This window comes from Harpegnathos saltator, unplaced genomic scaffold (assembly GCF_003227715.2).
Source record: "Harpegnathos saltator strain DR-91 unplaced genomic scaffold, Hsal_v8.6 scaffold61, whole genome shotgun sequence".
NCBI lineage: Eukaryota > Metazoa > Arthropoda > Insecta > Hymenoptera > Formicidae > Harpegnathos > Harpegnathos saltator.
In genome coordinates, this window is record NW_020230438.1 from 1243093 (window position 1) to 1261845 (window position 18753).

Genomic DNA, 18753 nt, shown 5'->3' on the forward strand with positions numbered 1-18753 from the left:
TTGAAGATTAGATTTCGACAAATCAACGAACTTCGGTTTTGATTTGCTTTATTCCGATTGGTCAAATTTCAATCTTCAATTCGCAATCCTTGATCTTTAATCCGTAGTGTGACACGGGCTTAACGCAGCTGGAGTATAGCGTATGGGTATACCCTACTACCTAAAGCCATATACCGAACTGAACTGATTGTTCGGTTGCACGATTCATTATTGAACCAAAACAGTTTTGTGGAATATACTAAGATTACCGATTATTTTTTTAAATAAAACATTTTAATTTAAATAAAAAATTTTAATTGGCTTAGTATAAAATTAGGTAAGATTTCATTCTTTGTTAAAATTATTAAGATATTTCTTTATGGCATGCGGTTTCGTTTCGAAGGTTCTGGACACATGCTTAGTAATTCCACGTGATATTCAAACGAGGAGAACGCGAAGCGATAAAATGAGGATGAAAATTCGTTTGATTAATATTTGTATTAGACACAAATGTACAGACGTGCATAATGTTACTCGAAGCCACAAAAAGACTCAATGGAAAAAGTTGCGTGTGAAAAATATTAACAATTTTGGTATCAATCATCAGAAAGACTTAACCTCGAAAAGTAACAATAACACAAACTCCGTTTATAATACACCAACAATACCTAATAATTTTGAAGATGGCTTCTGTAAACTGTTTACAAAATCTGAAGGAGTATCAAGCAAATTGAATAATGTTCGAACATTCAAAGAGTCTAAAATGATCGTGGACAAAGATGTAAATTCCAAATTAGAATCCAGGAAAAAGGATATAAAGACAAACAGTATACAGACTCAGCAATTGAAGGAGTCAGAACTTAATAAAGATGTTAAATTAGATGCTAATCTGAACAAAAATAATGTTAGAGTTAATGAAATAAATATGCAGATGTTGCCTGAATCATTGCATGAAAAATTATTTAAGAAAGACAATAAGCAGAAACAATTGTCTGAGGAAGAAATCAACAATATAAAAAGCCATTTGGGTGTATATGACATAAAAGTGGAGCATGCAACTAAGTCACCGGATGTAAACTTGAAATTACCAATTCTGGAAGGAAAAGATATAGAAGAACATTTTTACAACATTGGGAAAGCACAAGCTAAACCTTATCTCAAAATCATAAACAAGATAATAAAAGATATTCCCAAGATGCCAGAGCAATGGCTCTTCAAAGAAGGATGGACTAGATATACAGCTGATGGTGCGGAAAATGTAAATTTTCCACTGGAAGATGGTGTGATTTTTGATATTGAGGTGTGTATGAAACACGGTCCTTTACCTACTCTTGCCACTGCTGTCAGTGATAAGGCTTGGTATGGGTGGGTGTCAAATTCCTTAGTGGAAGGCCGAATTCCTTGGCCTTACATGACGGATAGTGGTCAGACATTCGATACACAATTATACAAAGAAAATATGCTTATTCCTATGGAAAGCACTAGAGAAGAGTATGGACAGAAGTTGAATCAGCACCAAAAGAAACCAAAGATTGTTGTAGGTCACAATGTATCATACGATAGAAGTAGAATTAAGGAGCAGTATTGGATGAATTGTACAGGAACTCGTTTCCTTGATACTATGTCATTACATGTGTGTGTCAGTGGCTTAAACAGCTATCAAAGGTCACTGTTAATGTCCAAGAAAGAGGATTCCGAGAAGGATGATTGGCAGTTTAATACTTCTTTGAATAATTTGACAGAGGTGCATAAGCTGTACTGCGGCTATGAGATAAGTAAACAGCCGAGAGACATATTTGTCGAAGGTACTCTCGAAGATGTTAAGAATGATTTTAACATGTTAATGTCTTACTGTGCTTCCGATGTTGTTGCCACTCACAATGTACTGGTCAATGTATTTCCACTCTTCCAGGAGAGATTCCCGCATCCGGTTACTCTAGCTGGAATGTTGGAACTTGGTTCTGCTTATTTACCAGTGAATTCCAATTGGCAGAGATATCTGAAGGAAGCGGAGGGCACTTTTGACGATCTGGATTATGAAGTTAAATTCACTCTCGCTCAAAAAGCCAAAGCTGCTTGCCAACTTATGCACGGCGAACAATATAAACATGATCTATGGATGTGGGATCAAGACTGGAGTACACGAACGCTTAAGTTGAAGAAGAAACCATCGAAGCCGACGTCCACTGATTCAAAGACAAGCGTAAAAAAGTATGCGATAAAGAAGTCGGACGACAAGCAATATCTGTCAGACGGCGAGCAAGAAGAGGAAGATCCTTTGGCAAAGGAGTTCGCTTATTTAGAAGAGACCAAATATTTGTTGCCGAGCAGGATGCCCCACATGCCGGGATACCCAGCCTGGTACGGGAAACTCTGTCCCAAGCATGGCGACAAAGATTGGGCACCAGGTCCGCATAAAATCAGCACCTCCATGAAAGTAGTTCCTAAGCTGCTGAGACTGACATGGGAGAAATACCCGCTACATTACATAAGGGAACACGGCTGGGGAATCTTGGTACCTTACAACGACGATCCCAATATTCAGACTAAAATACCGTTGAAGAGTCTTCTGGCGTATTGTCCTTTGCCAACGTCGAATTATGAATTCAGGGATACTTCCAACGACGCGATGACCACTCTGAGCGCCGACGTGCAGAACGACCTCCATAAGACCGAATATTGGCGATTCAAAAAGAATAAAAAAGCTAAAACAGAGCCATATGAGAAAGTGTACAACGGTAGCGCCACGTGGTGCAACGTCGATATCGACAATTGCTGTTACTTTTTCAAATTGCCGCATAAGGACGGTAAAGGCAAAAATGTCGGTAATCCCTTGTCAAAAGACTTCCTCAACAAGTTCTCCGAGAACGTGCTGGCCGGCCTGGACTCGAGCGCGACCGAACTACTGAAGAACGCTCGTATGTTGTCGTATTGGCGGAACAATCGCGACCGAATCTTGTCTCAATTGGTGATCTGGTTGGACGACCGTTCGCTACCTAGTGCAGTCACAAAGTTCAAGAGACGTACGGCGCGTTACGGCACGATAATACCACAGGTGGTGGTCTCCGGCACGTTGACGCGACGCGCCGTCGAGCGTACGTGGATGACGGCATCGAACGCTTCCCCGGAGCGCATCGGTTCCGAGCTGCGGTCGATGGTGCAAGCGCCGCCGGGTTACAACATCGTCGGCGCGGATGTGGACAGTCAGGAATTGTGGATCGCCTCGATGCTCGGCGACGCTCATCATAGCGGGAGTATTCACGGCGCCACACCGTTTGGGTGGATGACTTTGATCGGTACCAAGTCCAATGGCACCGATATGCACAGCGTTACCGCCAAAGCCGTCGGCATTTCCCGCGACCACGCCAAGGTCATCAATTACGCCAGGATCTACGGCGCCGGCCAGAAGTTCGCCGAGCAACTGCTGAAGCAGTTCAATCCGTCTATGACGGACGCCGAGGCAGCCGCCAAGTCGCGTAAGATGTTCACTCTCACCAAGGGCAAGAAAGTGTTCAGACTGAAGGCCGAGTTCGTCAACGACAACATAGAGGATATACCTTATACCTCTTTCCAGGCATATCAAATAGCAAAGTTGTACGGCAAAACGTTGCAGGAGATGTTCCAGAGGAGCGAATGGGTTGGCGGCTCGGAATCGGCCATGTTCAATCGGCTAGAGGAAATCGCCAGTAGTGAGCGCCCGGTCACGCCGTTTCTCAACTCCCGACTGAGCCGTGCGCTGGAGGTTACTAATACTGATAACGACGACAATTTCCTACCTACGAAGATCAATTGGGTGGTGCAGAGCGGCGCGGTCGACTTCCTTCATCTGATGTTGGTTTCCATGAGATGGCTGATGCGGGACAACGCAAGATTTTGCCTGTCGTTCCACGACGAAGTGCGCTATCTGGTCCCATCTAGATACAAGTACAACGCTGCACTCGCCATGCACGTGACCAACCTACTAACGAGATCATTCTGCGCCTCAAAAGTCGGCATGAGGGATCTGCCGATGTCGGTGGCGTTCTTCACCTCCGTGGAAGTTGATACCGTTCTGCGCAAAGAGGCCGCTCACGACTGTAAAACCCCGTCAAATCAGCACGGGCTGCAAAACGGATATGACATACCGCCCGGCGAGAGTCTAGACGTGTGGACCGCTTTGGAGAAGTCCGCTGGCTCCTTAGGATGGTGGCATGACGCGAAAGATCGCAAAATTAAGACAGCGGATTCGACCGCGGAGAAATCCGCTTAAAATCGTGTCGCTTCACGTTCATCGAAAATCATCGCGCCAATTTTGTATCGGTATTTTTAAGCGTGGAATCAATTTTGTTTTGCGCTGTTCAAGGACATACTTGAAGAGAGGAGAGGAGAAAAGAAGAGAACTGGGTGGTACTTAAAAGTTGTGGTCTGTTTGATTCACTTTTACAGATCACGATGTTTAAGGCAACGAAACGTAATAAGTACATCATTTACGACGAGCTGCGTGTACCGACGGATTCTCAATGTATCGTACAAATCATCAAACCACGCGGCAGTCAACTCTACGAAGTCATCAATCCCGCTGGCGAACAGTACCTTGTCTCGATGCCTAACAGATATCGGAAAATGATTTGGGTGAAGAGGGGTGACTACGTTCTAACCGATCCCATCAAGGAGGGCGATAAAGTCAAAGGCGAAATTGTCAAGAGGCTTACGGAGGTATATAATATGACATTTTGTAGTTATATCCAACTATATACGTTATTTTTCTGAAGTAATTTTTTCCTATTCTCTATTTTTTATTTAATAAGAATATTCTGCTTTAAATATTACTAAAAATAAAAGTAAAATATAATGAAAATAGGATTTTTTTGTAAATACCGGACAATAATTTTACCTTGTATTAATATAACGCTTTATAGCGTGATATAAAAAGTTATCGTACACAAAAATGCTGGCCGTCGGAATTTGATAAGGATCCAGAAAAGAGCGAGCGTTTGACAATGGAGAATGATACGAGGGATGATGACGACAGGGATCTTTTCGTGAATACGAATAGAGGAAGGTGGCAAGAGACAGACGACAGCGAGAATGATTCGACTTCTAGTGACACTGATTAACGTCGTATATTTCATCTTAAAGAGGAAATAACCTTTTTACATAGTAATATAAGAAAACAAGAACTTTTGTATTAATATAAAGAATTACATACAAGTCTGTACATATATAACAGTATATATACTGTAGTTTCCGTATTCCTTATTTCGAGCAGATATTGTTAAAAATGTTCTTATATGTATTTTTCTACTGATACGATCTGTAAACGTGTAATAAAATATCATTTTTGCATATAATATCGATTCTACTTCAATTCTTCGTCTTTCACAAGCTTATTCATATTATCGTCGTTGTCGTAAATTTTAATGAGGCGTATATCCAAAGAAATAAATAGGACCTGCAATTTATCCGCTATTGAACCGGACGTAATTCCATCAACGCGTTATTGCGTAAATAGTGTTATTAATTTAGGGTAATAATTTTCAGTACTGTTTTGGTTGAGGTAAAAATATAATTACATTTATCGCGGAATTTATGATTAAAAGGAATGTGACGATAATAGCTGAAAAATATGCAGATTTTTTTAAACTTACGATCATTAACTCGCACGTCGCGAATCAAAATGAGTCAAAATCAATTTTGCGTGGTAGTTTATGAGCAACAGCTTCGTCTCATAGCGAAATTCCTTTATTACTTTCAATCAAGGCGTTTGATGTTGGCGGCTGGCTGTAAAGTTGCTATTTTCTCACAAATACTCAGAACGAGACTATTCGTCTACCTTTCAGCTGCATGGAAGAGAATTCAAGAAGAACGCCGAGTTCTAAAGGGGCAAGAAATTGAAATCGAAAATGAATTAGTAGGAAAATGTGGAGGAAAGATCCTAGAAATCTTGAGAGTACTCGTATGTCTGATGCAGCTCTCTTTAGTTTCTCATATCGATCGCATATAATTAGAGTTGTTCCAGCGATGTTCGTATTTTTGTTATAATTTAACGCTATGATTTGTATCTGAATTTGAGAAAAGTTATATACGTTAATTTTTGTGTATGTCTGTCAGAAGTTTTCTCGACAATTCTTTTTATTGAATAGTTTCATAGAGCAAACACCGATCAATATATAACTGATAGAGAATAATTACCAGATTCTATCAAATAAAAGCTATCTTGATGCTGGAAATCGAGAATTGTAATTTCAATTTCTATCTGTTTTCCGTGAAAAAAGATTCATCTCGAACTTCCCTTTCGAAATAAATAAAAACTACGAAAGCAATTTTCTTCTAAAGATTTCCGGCTTATCAATTAATTGCAAAAATTAGTTTTTTTAAATATCTCCATTTCAGTTCGGTTTTATTTTGTTATTTTTTTCAACCAAGAACGTTGAAACAAACACGAACTGATACTTGAACGAAAGATGCGTCACTGTAATATTAATAAAATACATTTTTTCATGAACCAATCTGTGTCTTATAGATATACAGGATAAGAAGATATTCAGAATTTTGCAATATTTCCAGAGACACGCGTGATATACAACAGAATAAGATCATTGATAAAACTGATGTTGCGTTTTCCTTCTTTCTCCGTGAAAGGCATTTCCATTCTCGGAGATTACTTTCGTGAGAAAATACAAGAAAGAATCTTATCTTTCTTTCTCTGTTGCATTTAAAAAGACGAAACATAGAATGTCGAACATAAGTGTCTCGCAAATAAGTCACAAACCTATGTCGTAAACACGACGAGAGTTATGCGCTTCGTATAGAAAATGACATTCGAAGACTGCCGTGTCGCGATTCATCTAGAAAAGACGTTAGCGGCGCAGCAAAAACGATTTATTTGAGCTTGAGAAGTCACATCGGTGTAGATAAGGCGGTGATATACTGGTTTCAGCTTGGTTGGACCGTCTTGACATGAGCAAATGTAAGTGGAAAGGGAATAATGTTGCGCAAATGCCGGTAGCGATGAGCGAAATCTTTTCGCGAGATCCTCCTGTACTCCTATGTTGCATTATACCTCTAATACCTCTGTTTGCTTTTATCTAGCAAATTTATTATAATTCATCTAAGAAATTCACAAATCGTAAACGAATAATTTAGACAGCATGAGACGTCTTTTCAAGATCATCTTGAATCTATTCAGAATGTCTCGAATATATTTAAGGTAATTCCGAGATGTTCTCTGCTTAGAAAATGATAAAAAGAATAATAATTATATATAATATACCTTTTCATTATTTTAACATAATTTATAGTTGATAAGTATCGTGATATTAATTTTCTAAATCACACTTGTATATTTATTTTATTATTCTTTTGTTCGTATATATATATATATATATATATATATATATATATATATATATATAATTAATATATAATATATATTCTCTTGTATGCTCCAAAAACCCACGATTGGCAAGATTTGATGACCGAGATTTTTAAACATATTAAAAAAAGAAGAAAAAAGAAGGAAGAGTGCAATGTCTTAGATGTCACGGGTAAGCGAGGTCACAGTAACTGAGCATTCGCTGTAATAGTTGATTTGACACGACAAGCATGAAATTAACTCATATCCTCCTGACAAAAAATATATTATTTATTATACACTGACCTCAAACGAGCTTCGCACATATTCATCGACTGCCATTATAATTTCCCGAGAGTAAAAAAATGCGTGATATTAACGATGAATAATCGTCGCGTGTTTTTGGAACAACGTAATTTTCCGTTATTTAAGAGTTGATTTAACCGCAAATAGATTGTACATTATAACGTACGGCAAAGCTGATCGAAATAATGGGCTTTATAATAATGATGATATTTCGCGGGGGATATTTTCAGGATGCAAGAACGTGATTCCGTTAGGTATGTTTGAAAACTTCGCGACTCACTGGGAGCTTGAAATACCCGGTTAAAACTTCGTCACGTTCGACGATAAGTTAGATAAACCTGCTACGGAAACTTCACTTCAAAAGACGTTTATATATTGTTCGGAGAACTCCGAGGTGAGAACGACTTCGAGAAAATTTCGAAATGATTGTCAGTCTTGCGAAAGAAAGCCGATGGAAAGTGTCGCATAAATATTACAGTGAGTCCTTTATTGAGTGAGAAATTTATTGGTAAGAGCACTTCCCTCGAAACGTTAAAAATAAGAGTGACACAAGAAGAGAGAAATGTAACAGTTTCTCTCTCTATGAAATATTTCCAAGATTCGACTTCTATCGATTTCCCCCCTCCTCCTCCTCCTCCTCCTCCTCACCCCACATACTCACTCACACGTAGGCGTATTCTGCGACGGACACTTATCTGTCTCGAGTTCCAGAGATCCCACGACCGTAATTAAAGACTAACTTGATCTGACAACGATACGAGAAAAGAACTTCTCTATCGGCGGAATCTGCGAAACCGGGTAGTCGAACAGGTGTCAGCGGTGGTATCACCGAGAGCGATACCGGGCTCAGTTCGTGTGAGACGTTCTACCGTGAATGACGGTTCGTTGATTTAACATTTTCTTTTTCGCATTAGACGCGCGTGCCTATTCTGACGTAACAGCTCGTCAGCGTCGACCGACGAGTGTCGAAGTAGCGTCGGCCGATCGCCTTGTAATCTGTACCGGCACACGCGTCTTGCGCGAAATGATAAACGCTCGTTTTTGCTTGTCGACCGGTCGACGACGTTCGATATCTCGTCGTGAGTGTTGAACTGTAAACAGTACAGTATACTTCCACGACACCGAAGCGCTGCTAATTTTGTTTACAGCAATCAGACCCGGGATGCGATTGCTGCCAGTAATCGCGCTATGCTCGCGGAAATTCAAATGTTCCGAAGCGGAGGAACGAGAGGTGGGATTTTTACGGTAGTGCGCGACATAACTTGACGTTTGTGCGCAATAACGATCGATCGAGGAGCGTGACGTTAAATATTTGGCCGGCGACTGAGAGCGTGTGTAGGATCCCTCTAATTGTCCATTCGAGCGAGCACATTTTCCGGCGCTCTAGTCAACGATCCGGCACGACACAGTTGATCTTAGCACGAACGAGCGTTTCTTGTAAGGACGAGGAGCATCTTCATCTTGTCGGGAAATAGCTCACCCATACACGCACGCTCTTACCGCCCAGCTTTATTCGCCACTTTGATAAATTGCTCTCAAAGGAGCAATACGAACACTGCGCTCATCAAGTATCCAGAATGCAATCACTTTCGGCGAGTACTACCGCAGGACTTGATGGGCGAGTTAAGGTCGCATAAGTTGACTGTTTTATTCGCTCCTCGGTTCCCTTCCGTTGTCCTCGAAGGACAGGGAAGGATTCTCCGGCTGCTGAGGGAGACCCTGCAGTCGAGTAATTGATCCGTTCAACATCAGACTAGAGCAAGAAGGTTTACCGACTCGGCGGATTATCGAGCGCTCTTTGTTTGCGTGCGCGATATCGAGAAGATATCAATGTGCATACGCGCGTATCGTAAAGGAAGTATCGTCGATCACGATGAATCGAACGAGCTTGCAATAAACGATATATCCTCGCGAGGACTCCGTCATGGGGACGTCGGACGGCAATTACGCGCTCGACTTTTGGCGAGACTGGGATCTGGCCAATCTGAATGAGGCCGAGTATCTGGACAGGGTGCTTGGCCCAAAGTACTTGCCCATGAAGATGGTGATACCGCTTACGATCGTCTATATGGCGGTCTTTGTGACCGGGATCTTTGGCAATGTCGCCACATGCACGGTGATCGTCAGGAACGCATCCATGCAGTCCGCCACCAACTACTACCTCTTCAGTCTGGCCATATCCGACCTCACTCTACTTATACTGGGTGAGCGAATAACATTGGCTCTCTCGCTGCTCTCTCTTTCTTTCCTTCCTGTCTTTTGGACCTTGATTCTCACTGATTCGCCTTAAATCCCTCTTATAGTTAAAGTTTAGTAATTAATCATCTCTTGCGTCATCATGTTATCTCTCTTTCTCGCGCTCGTTAGAGCCTAAAAATGAAGTCTATCTTGGGCTCTAGGTGAAATAAGCAATATATCGAGGAATATCTCACAATCTACTTTAACCCTTTAACGCCTACTGGTAACTATAGTTACCAGAAACGCATTTAAGAATCCATAACTTGGTCAAAAAAGGAGATACTTTCGTTTTCTTCTTCTAAAAAATGGTGTACAGATTGTATGTAGATTCGGTTTTTAGCTCAGTTTTAATGATAACACGTTTTGTCAAATTCTAAGTAGGCATAGTTAGCATTGTTACTGATATCTAGAAGTGGACTATAAATGAATAGATTGGTGTCTGTTGTAATTTTATACATATATAAACATTTGGAAGCTTTCTCAGATGCAAAATGTGAAATTTAAAAAATACAGAAATTCAAAATGGCGAATCCAATATGGTGGACAGGAAAATCAAGAAATCAACCTATTTTCGTGAAACCTAGTGACCTACAGTTTTTTATGTGGCGAAAAATGAAGGGACGATTGACTATCAATAAATGATGATCTATAAGATATTCTTCTGAAATAGTAAGCTTAACGCTCTGAATGATAAACTTCATTCATAAATATAGTAAAGTTTCAGCTCAAAAATGTCAAGCTAACTATCAGAGTTATGTCGTATAGATTACTCTTCATTTTTCTCTGTATAGGTCGCTCATTTCGTGTATGCTTTTAGGATCCAAGTCATATTTACCAAGAAACAATAAACAAAAATACAAGAAGACGCTTTGCAAAAAATCAAGAATCATTTGATACGTCAGAAAATTCCGTAGTTTTTCGTAGATATAAAATTCTGATATATTTTTTGGTTATCATTACTTATAGTCTCAGTTCAAAAAAACTCAAATTTTATTCTTAAAACACTTATAAAAAAGTCGGGCGTTAAAGGGTTAAGAGAAAGAGATTTGTAAGCAATTCTGAGTGCCATATGTGTGTGTGTGTGTGTAAAAAAATAATTATATGATCATTTTTCCTCAGTCACTTGCGTAAAGCGCAAACGACCCTCGACGTGTGATCAACGAGTCCAGGCTGTACAGACTGAGCCCCGGTGCTATATATCTTTTCTTCGCTTACCCTGAAAACGGCGAATTTCAGGAATGCAAGGTCCAATGGGACCGCGGTCTAAGGTTATTTCGCTATTTCGCACGTTGCCACGGCGTATTTGCTCGCGCGCTTTACATACGTCCTTTATTTCGCACGACGTCCGGGAATTTTATACGCTCTTGTGAATATGAATAACATACCCCGCGAGCGCGCGTAATTCAAAGTACATCCCTGTTATCGCGCCGATAGTCCCGGTTTTAATCGGAAATCGATACGAAGGAATGTCGATGATCGAGTCGCCACTGTCTGCAAATCAGCGACCGCATCATAGGCTCGTTAACCGCCGATGGGATTTCGCTCGCTGATAATGGTATTTTGATAATCGGCCATGCGATCGATAACGATAAACGTTTAAACTAAACTAAACTGCGTGCTCGATTGAATAACGCGTGTATCGCACTCGCGTATCGCAGATACGGCCGACGGAGGTGGATCCTTGGTAAAACAAAAGTTTCGTCGAACAATTTCCGACCGCATTGAGTAAGGTGCGGAAAGACCTTTAATAACGAATGAGGTCGAATTCCGGCGAAAGAACAAATTGCTGCGGATTTAAAGCCGATGGAACGGCCGGGATCAAGCCGGTCCTTTTGGGACGGCGATAAATAAAATCGAGCAACCCCGGCACATCCTTTCGCACTTTTTTTCAATATTGGCTTTTGCGTGAGACTCAACAATGGCGATATAAATCGTCGCAAAATAAGTGGTGGCTTTAATCGTCAGTAATGTTTATTAATGCTCATGGGCGGTAAATATGCAACGAAAAAGCATACATTTTCGATCCGAGCATTCCCACAAGCATACGCGGCTGATCTTTTCGTAGGATAAATAAAACCAATTATTGAATATTATCTGTATTATCGCGATTACAAACAGAGTCGACGCGACACGCTTATATCTGCCTACTCGCCTGCCTCCGTGCTCGCCTTCCTCGCATTGACGCACGTAGATAAAAGCTGGAAATTAATCTTTGCTTCTTTTTTCCTTTGTGTACAATCACGATTGTTATCTACACATGCTCTGTTTGCCGATGCTAACTGTGCGTCCGTATTTACGTCACTGTGAGAAATTCGCGAGACGGAAAGTTGCTCTTAGACGCGATAACGGATCTTTGAGGCAGGCATCGTACCACGTTTGCTGAGATTCTCATACGCGAGAACAGTCAACATCCGCGTGTTATGATGCAATTAATTTGTCCGTGTTTAATATCATTGATATAAAACCTCTAATATATATATATATATATATATATATGTATAAAATATTGACGATTTTTCCGAGTACAGATCGCGCTCATAAAAAAGAAAAGAAGCAAAGGCTAGTATTCAATTTGCTCATAACATTCGGAACACACTCTTGACAGGAAGTAGGCGTGTCGGCGGAAATTGTTCGGTATTTAGAGTCGATCGGTATTCAAAAGGATCGACCGTTTGAAAGACGAGTTAATTGCTATATAAATTAGTTTTCGGTCGATTGCGTGGAAAAAGAACGAAAGGAAAAGAATGAGAGAAATTGAAACAATCGCGTCGCCAATTGACTGTGTCGACGACGGTTTTACAATGTATTAAAGGGCTTCGGGCTTCGTCGCGTGACGAATGTCTTGTATAACAGGCATCGCTTTAGAAAATAGGCACAATAGGGTCGATCGAAGGGCTTCCATTCGAGGAAGCTTTACCGTTCGCGATACGGTCCAGCTTTCGGTAGGAAAGGTGGGCTCTATGAGGGTTTCACGCCCATTGTGGTGTCTTACAAGGGGACGGGCGAGCGTATATGCACACGTCGGATATATCTTTTATATTTTGGGAGATAACTGGAAGGCGCGAAATCTGAGATATCGTCAAGATACGGAAACCGAAAAAGGGAGGAGAGTGAGATGAGAGCAATTTTCGGCTTTGTTTAACGGCGGTACGAAGAAGAACTGCGCCTTACAGTTTGCTGCTCTTAATGAATCCCTGAAGGACCGTAAAATACGTTATAACACTCTCGTCGTTTCCCTTTATCTCTTTACCCGGGATTTTCGCGAGGATGTAGCATCACACTAACATAGAATTGCTCGAATTGCAAGAAAGTCAAAGTGCAGGAGCGAAATTTTATTACATTTTAAATCATCATAATTCAAGTATGCTGATTCTTAGGGATTTGCGAAATTGAATTACGCTTGATAGATTCCTATTGTTGATAATAATAAAAAAAGCGTCCAGCAAAGTCATACGTTAAACGTACAGCGCAATATTATCACACTATATATGTATAATATATGTATAGAGCTTTCGGTGGACAGCTTCGCGGAGAAAGATTTCCATTATTACGTGTAAAATAACGAAAACGCAAGAGTGGGGAAAAGAGGATGCGCGCTCGTCAAAGAGAAACAAGAGAGACGCGGGGAAATGGAAAAAGCGGTAAAAGACCGGTAAAAGAGAAAGGTTATTTTCTTTCCTTCTCTCTCACTCTCTACCAACCGATGGACCGGAGATTAGAGATATCCAATGTTTAGCGCTTATCAGTCGCTAAAAGTCCCGGGTCGTTTTGCTGTGCTGTGTTTTGGAGTGATGTGTTCGTTAATTAAAACACAAGCTAAAATGGCGCTTATTGAGTTTACCGCGTACTCGACGATATGCATGACAGATATTCAGTCATTTGTCCCCGACGTAGGTAACGCGTGAAAGTTATTTTAACATACATATACACAGAACGAAAGGGCGCAACCTCGTTAATATTGTCGCGATGCGGGCGTGATGACTTCACGCTAATTACTAACCGGGCTTAAGTCTGTCATAAATCTGCTTTTCGGGAAATTAATTTGCGAGGTCCTCGTGAAATTGCGTGAGCGTTTTGTCCGCAGAAATGTGTCATACGAAACTTTGACATTGACGCCGGACGTTAATGTAATCAGAAACGTGGACGTGCCGGCGCAAAAATACGACTACGTACACCGAATCCAGAAACTTCCTGGGGAAGGAAAAAGCTACATGGTGCTTTGCCCCTTAAAATTGAGAGTCCGCGATATATCACCGCGGTATAATCCGTTGCGCGCGTTGTATGTAAAAGAGATATCCTTCACGAGATATATGAATTCGTAAAGATCAGATTGGAAAAATAGAGAGATTTTCAGGACGCTTTGTCAGCGGGACACGCTGCATCCTTCTCGGATCCTCAGTCTGATACTCGCTAATGCTAATTAATAATTTCAGGTCTTCCTAACGAATTGAGCGTGTTCTGGCAGCAATATCCGTGGGCGCTGGGCGCGGGGCTCTGCAAGATCAGGGCGTACGTGTCGGAGATGTAAGAAATAATAACACCGTATCTGCTTCCTTTATGTCCCGTCGAGATTCGACACGCTCCTAAATCCGCCTCCGGGCATCGCTCCGCAGGTCGTCCTACGTGTCGGTTCTCACGATAGTGGCTTTCTCCATGGAGAGATATTTGGCCATATGTCATCCGCTGAGTGTCTATTCGATGAGCGGCCTCAAAAGACCCACTCGTTTCATTTTCGCGGCCTGGTCGATCGCAATAGTCTCGGCCATCCCGTTCGCGATTTACACGAAGGTCAATTTCGTCGAATATCCACCAGGTTAAGTCAGAGTTTATTTTATTTACGATTATCGATCTCGCGCAAATGAAAGTGTCCCTGGTAAATAGAATTCTTTTCGGAAACTTCGACGCTGCATCGGCCCTAAGCCGTTAAATCTCCTTTCGTTCTGAAATTATCCAATCTCACTGATTGATATCTGCTGTATGCGACTTGTTAGTTTTGTATATGCTACTATATAGAAAGTTCTCTGCATTATCATACTTGTATGTTATATATGTAACATCAGATATTGTTCAGGATCGGGCAATTATTCGGCCGATTCGGCGATTTGCGCGATGCTTCTGCCCGATATGCCAAACTTTCCACTTTACGAGCTCAGCTGTATCGTATTTTTCCTCATACCGATGCTCGTGATTCTGATTGTGTACACGAGGATGGGATTGAAAATCAGGAGTAGTACCAAAGATGCGCTCGGTCCGGTACAAGGCACCCTTCACGGCGAATACCGACAGATACAATCCAGGAAGTCTGTCATCAGGATGTTAAGTACGACACATTGTAATACTTTTTCTTTCTCGAGAAATTAATCATAATAAATTACGGCAAATAACTAAATATTAATCACTACTCAACATGTGAATCTAATGTTACACATTTGAAAGAGTCCAACCGAAATATATAGATTCTTATATATTTAATAGGTAAATATATTAATATTAAGGTAGACGGGTAAATATTAATATTAGTTAGATGGGATAAATATTAATATTAATGGCGATTTCCCCGATTTCCGGTGACGATACACAAGGTTGGCAAAGTCGGCGAGGTCGCTAATATTAATATTTATTCAACGACTAGTATCTGACTAAAAGACATTGTTTCCTGCGTTTCATAAATTTTCAACATTCCAGGATTAGCTGCACATTAAAATTTACCGCATGATCCATTTCAGGCGCGGTCGTGATCATGTTTTTCATTTGCTGGGCGCCATTTCATGCCCAGCGTCTGCTCTACGTGTACGCACAGGGATCCGATTATTATCCGGATTTAAACGAATGGCTGTACATTTTGAGCGGCTGCTTGTATTACTTCAGCACCACGGTCAATCCTATCCTCTACAATGTGATGAGCATGAAATATCGTCAGGCCTTCAAGCAAACGATATGCTGCGGAACGAGAAGGACTGGCGGAACCTCGATGGGTAAGGAACCTCGTCTGTGCAGATGCGATTCCTCGGGAGAAGCCCACGATCGAAGCCTTATGTGTTGCGTTAGGTATGGATGTCAAGTTTGAAATTTTAGAAACCGATGAAATTTGCTCCATTTAGCGAGATATCAGAGAGAACTGCGCGTGCAGATTGCTCGCGTCGAGATTGTTTCCCTTTCTCTAGATTACGGAGGCGTTGCGCGAATCGATACGATGTCGATATTGAATAATCGTTTGCCGATTCTAATGGAACGTACTCGCGTCAGACAATTGGTCCTTTTTTTGCGCCGAACGTTCTGTCCACATACATGTTATATTTTAACAATGTTATATTTTTCTTCTTTAGGCGTGCCATTACTCGTGCCAGAGAAGTATTTCGTTTCACGTCGAGCGGAGAGGAGAACGCTAAGAATAGAGGCAGGAATAACGTAAATACAGAGGATGCTCCTCTTCATAACGCTTACTTGTTACGAAAAGAGGATTTGTCGTCGGAGCCTCTCTTTGAACAGGGGCATTCTCTAGCTTACCAGCAACCTAGCAACGAAAGTACATCGTCCACAAAGAAATCGGACGATACCGTTTCTATAGCTATCAGCAGTCTGTGATTTATCCTCGTTCGCTTACAGTTCTTTCTTAACGGATCTATAGTTATTTATTACGTACAAAGAATTACAACGTACAAGGAATCTCACCCGGGCAAGTACGATTCCTCGGACGAGGCTCATGATTGAAGTTCCGCGTGTCCGATCAGACGTGAAATCTGTGTGATCCTGGAAACCGGTGATTGAAGATTTCAGGGTCCCGAATGCTCCATCAGGCAATTGTCTTTAGAGTCAAAAGCGACGTGAATAACCGTCGACAGTCGATATTATCGCTTAAGAAAGCCCGAAAGCGAAAGTTTTATACTACTTATTCCGGAATAAAGTTTTACACGTTTACACGGTTGGTATGTCCTCCTTCAGATTCGCGAGTTCGCGAAATGGTGAATACTCGAAATTTCGCAAATCGGTTAAATAATCATTTTCGCCGAAAGTCCGTTGTGATTATTTCCATACAAATCGTAACGTGTTTTAATAGAGTACATCGATACGGGCTGTGCTTTGATTGAAAGATAAATTTACAGTCATAATATGATATTTCATGGGAGCTTTTGATAAAAATTATCGTCAAGCTGCAGCTCTCGTTTCAGTAACGGTTTCATCATTCTGTGCGCCGTCGACTGATTTTCAACGTGTAACGTGTATATTCTGTATAAGGTGAAATATTATTCATATGAGCGAAGCCTTTGACAATGTTGTTACATCGTCGAGCGTATAATGTGAGATTAATGTTTTCTTGTCAAACAGAGCAAAAAAATTCAATTTCTTCTTTACCCCTTTGGCTTTGATATTTTAACGTGATTGTGCCGAACTTCGCACGAAATGCGAGGATATAACGAGACGTTAGCGGGAATTCCGTTAGCGGAAATTTCCCTCTGCCACGTCAAAGTGACGCATAGCCTATGCATTTATTCCATTTTAAATGAGATGCGTATTATATGCATAACGAGGGACACCTCTTCTCTCGTCCTCACGCCAATAATGGCCGTGGGGAATTCTCAACGTCACGCAATTAATTGCACACTCGCAGCTTCCAAATGGCACGGGCGACTCGCAAACGATGCTTCTGTGCTGAGAAATAACTTAAGATATAAAAAGCTTATAAACTTAGGATATAAAAAACTTTGTCCGCCCACTTTATCCACGTTCAATAACGAGGCCCGCTAGTCAAATGTAATTTACTCCAAAGTCAAGAAAATAGCATTTGCTTGATTTGCTTGAGAAATTTAGATTCCTATCGTGCTAAAATAAAAGGAAATGACTCGATTTATGAAGACAACACAATAGCTTATGTGTGAGGTAACGATTCTCCCGACCGTCGAAATTGCGTACCTATACCATCTATTCTTGTTACCGGTAAGTTACGTTGCTGTCTATAGACCAATTTCTACCTCGAGATCGATTACGATCATGCTGGGTTTCTTGTAGTCGGCGAAGCCAGCAATAAACGCATTTACTAGAATTGTCGGCTATTTCGTACGGTGTTAATTACGATTGTATCGTGAACTTTGCAGAAGCCTTCGCGTGATTCCATTTTTTCGGTGCAGGAGATCGTTAACGCATCGATCCGAAGCGCCGTCGAGTCTCTGACGTCAAGTCTTGCTTCTCATTCGTGTATGTTATTTACACACGCAATTGGACTGCGACTGGCATGTTTTTGCTTGTTACGAAACGAAAAGTATCGGAGAGTCCTTAATAAATGGGATAATCGGAATGTTCTTCTTCAAAGCAGCTCAATTTTCTCACGTGACATATTTTTGCCATTTCTGCTGCAGAAGGTGACATAGAAAATCTATTTCATCGGATATCCCGAAACCCCTATCATTTCGGCTGCGATGAGAATTTTAATACTCAAGCATCAAAAGCACCTTCCACGAGGCGTGGAAGCAAGGATAAATCGCAGAGCGAGATATTGGTTCCCAAGTCCTTCCTGTCCCCAAGTCTTGAGCTCTTCTCAAGCTTTACGGTCTCTTCTCCGTTTTGACGGTGTTGAACACGTTGCTGTAATTCCAACAAAAGTTCTCACTGATGTTTCAACAGAGATAATTTGCACGCAAAAGAAGAACCGATAATGAAGTTAATACAATAAAATTAATACAATTATATTATATAGATCTTTCTTTTTTTTTAAATGAACATTTTGAAAAAAAGACGAATTTAAAACTTTTAAAAGTATTATGCCAATTTGCATTTGGATACAGACCGAGGAAATTTTATAAGTTCTAAATATGTTCATCTCATTTGGATATGCATGGAAAATCTTTCATAGATCGTCCCTCTATCTTCACGCTTTCCACACTACCGCTCTGGTGAAGTTC

At 41.0% G+C, this 18753-nt stretch overlaps 3 protein-coding genes and 1 long non-coding RNA gene across 5 annotated transcripts; 3 read left to right on the forward strand and 1 right to left on the reverse strand.

Moving 5' to 3' along the window:
* Positions 1–284: 284 nt before the first annotated feature.
* tam (DNA polymerase gamma, catalytic subunit tam) lies at positions 285–4261 on the forward strand. The gene is made up of 3 exons (XM_019841153.2): positions 285–316; positions 383–2180; positions 2232–4261. Exons 2-3 carry the CDS (start codon positions 446–448, stop codon positions 4226–4228), a joined length of 3732 nt encoding a protein of 1243 aa, XP_019696712.2. The 5' UTR covers positions 285–316; positions 383–445; the 3' UTR covers positions 4229–4261.
* On the forward strand, positions 4226–5075 carry LOC105182620 (probable RNA-binding protein EIF1AD). The gene is made up of 2 exons (XM_011140181.3): positions 4226–4674; positions 4878–5075. Exons 1-2 carry the CDS (start codon positions 4411–4413, stop codon positions 5073–5075), a joined length of 462 nt encoding a protein of 153 aa, XP_011138483.1. The 5' UTR covers positions 4226–4410.
* Positions 5076–5150: 75 nt separating this feature from the next.
* LOC112589808 (uncharacterized) lies at positions 5151–8454 on the reverse strand. The gene is made up of 3 exons (XR_003113803.1): positions 8284–8454; positions 5607–5833; positions 5151–5410 (listed from the first exon to the last, which is right to left on the reverse strand). It is a non-coding gene; the product is annotated as an uncharacterized LOC112589808 (long non-coding RNA).
* Positions 8403–17964, forward strand: LOC105182618 (neuropeptides capa receptor). Of its 2 annotated transcripts, XM_011140178.2 has the most exons (7): positions 8403–8498; positions 8767–9822; positions 14290–14380; positions 14470–14669; positions 14928–15176; positions 15583–15904; positions 16183–17964. In XM_011140178.2, exons 2-7 carry the CDS (start codon positions 9543–9545, stop codon positions 16439–16441), a joined length of 1401 nt encoding a protein of 466 aa, XP_011138480.1. In that variant the 5' UTR covers positions 8403–8498; positions 8767–9542; the 3' UTR covers positions 16442–17964. The 2 variants fall into 2 exon arrangements, with proteins under 2 accessions (XP_011138480.1, XP_011138481.1); XM_011140179.3 differs by lacking the exon at positions 8403–8498 and having other exon boundaries at positions 9543–9822; positions 15583–15831; positions 16183–16269.
* The last annotated feature ends 789 nt before the right edge of the window (positions 17965–18753 follow it).

What these genes read in the sequence shown, in the direction of transcription:
- tam (XM_019841153.2), top strand. Translation starts at nt 446, where the DNA reads ATGAGGATGAAAATTCGTTTGATTAATATTTGTATTAGACACAAATGT. An exon ending in GTCCACTGATTCAAAGACAA is followed by an intron (nt 2,181 to 2,231) that starts GCGTAAAAAAGT and finishes AATATCTGTCAG; the next exon opens with ACGGCGAGCAAGAAGAGGAA.
- LOC105182618 (XM_011140178.2), top strand. Translation starts at nt 9,543, where the DNA reads ATGGGGACGTCGGACGGCAATTACGCGCTCGACTTTTGGCGAGACTGG. An exon ending in CCTCACTCTACTTATACTGG is followed by an intron (nt 9,823 to 14,289) that starts GTGAGCGAATAA and finishes TAATAATTTCAG; the next exon opens with GTCTTCCTAACGAATTGAGC. An exon ending in TTTCGTCGAATATCCACCAG is followed by an intron (nt 14,670 to 14,927) that starts GTTAAGTCAGAG and finishes GATATTGTTCAG; the next exon opens with GATCGGGCAATTATTCGGCC.
- LOC105182620 (XM_011140181.3), top strand. Translation starts at nt 4,411, where the DNA reads ATGTTTAAGGCAACGAAACGTAATAAGTACATCATTTACGACGAGCTG. An exon ending in TTGTCAAGAGGCTTACGGAG is followed by an intron (nt 4,675 to 4,877) that starts GTATATAATATG and finishes AACGCTTTATAG; the next exon opens with CGTGATATAAAAAGTTATCG.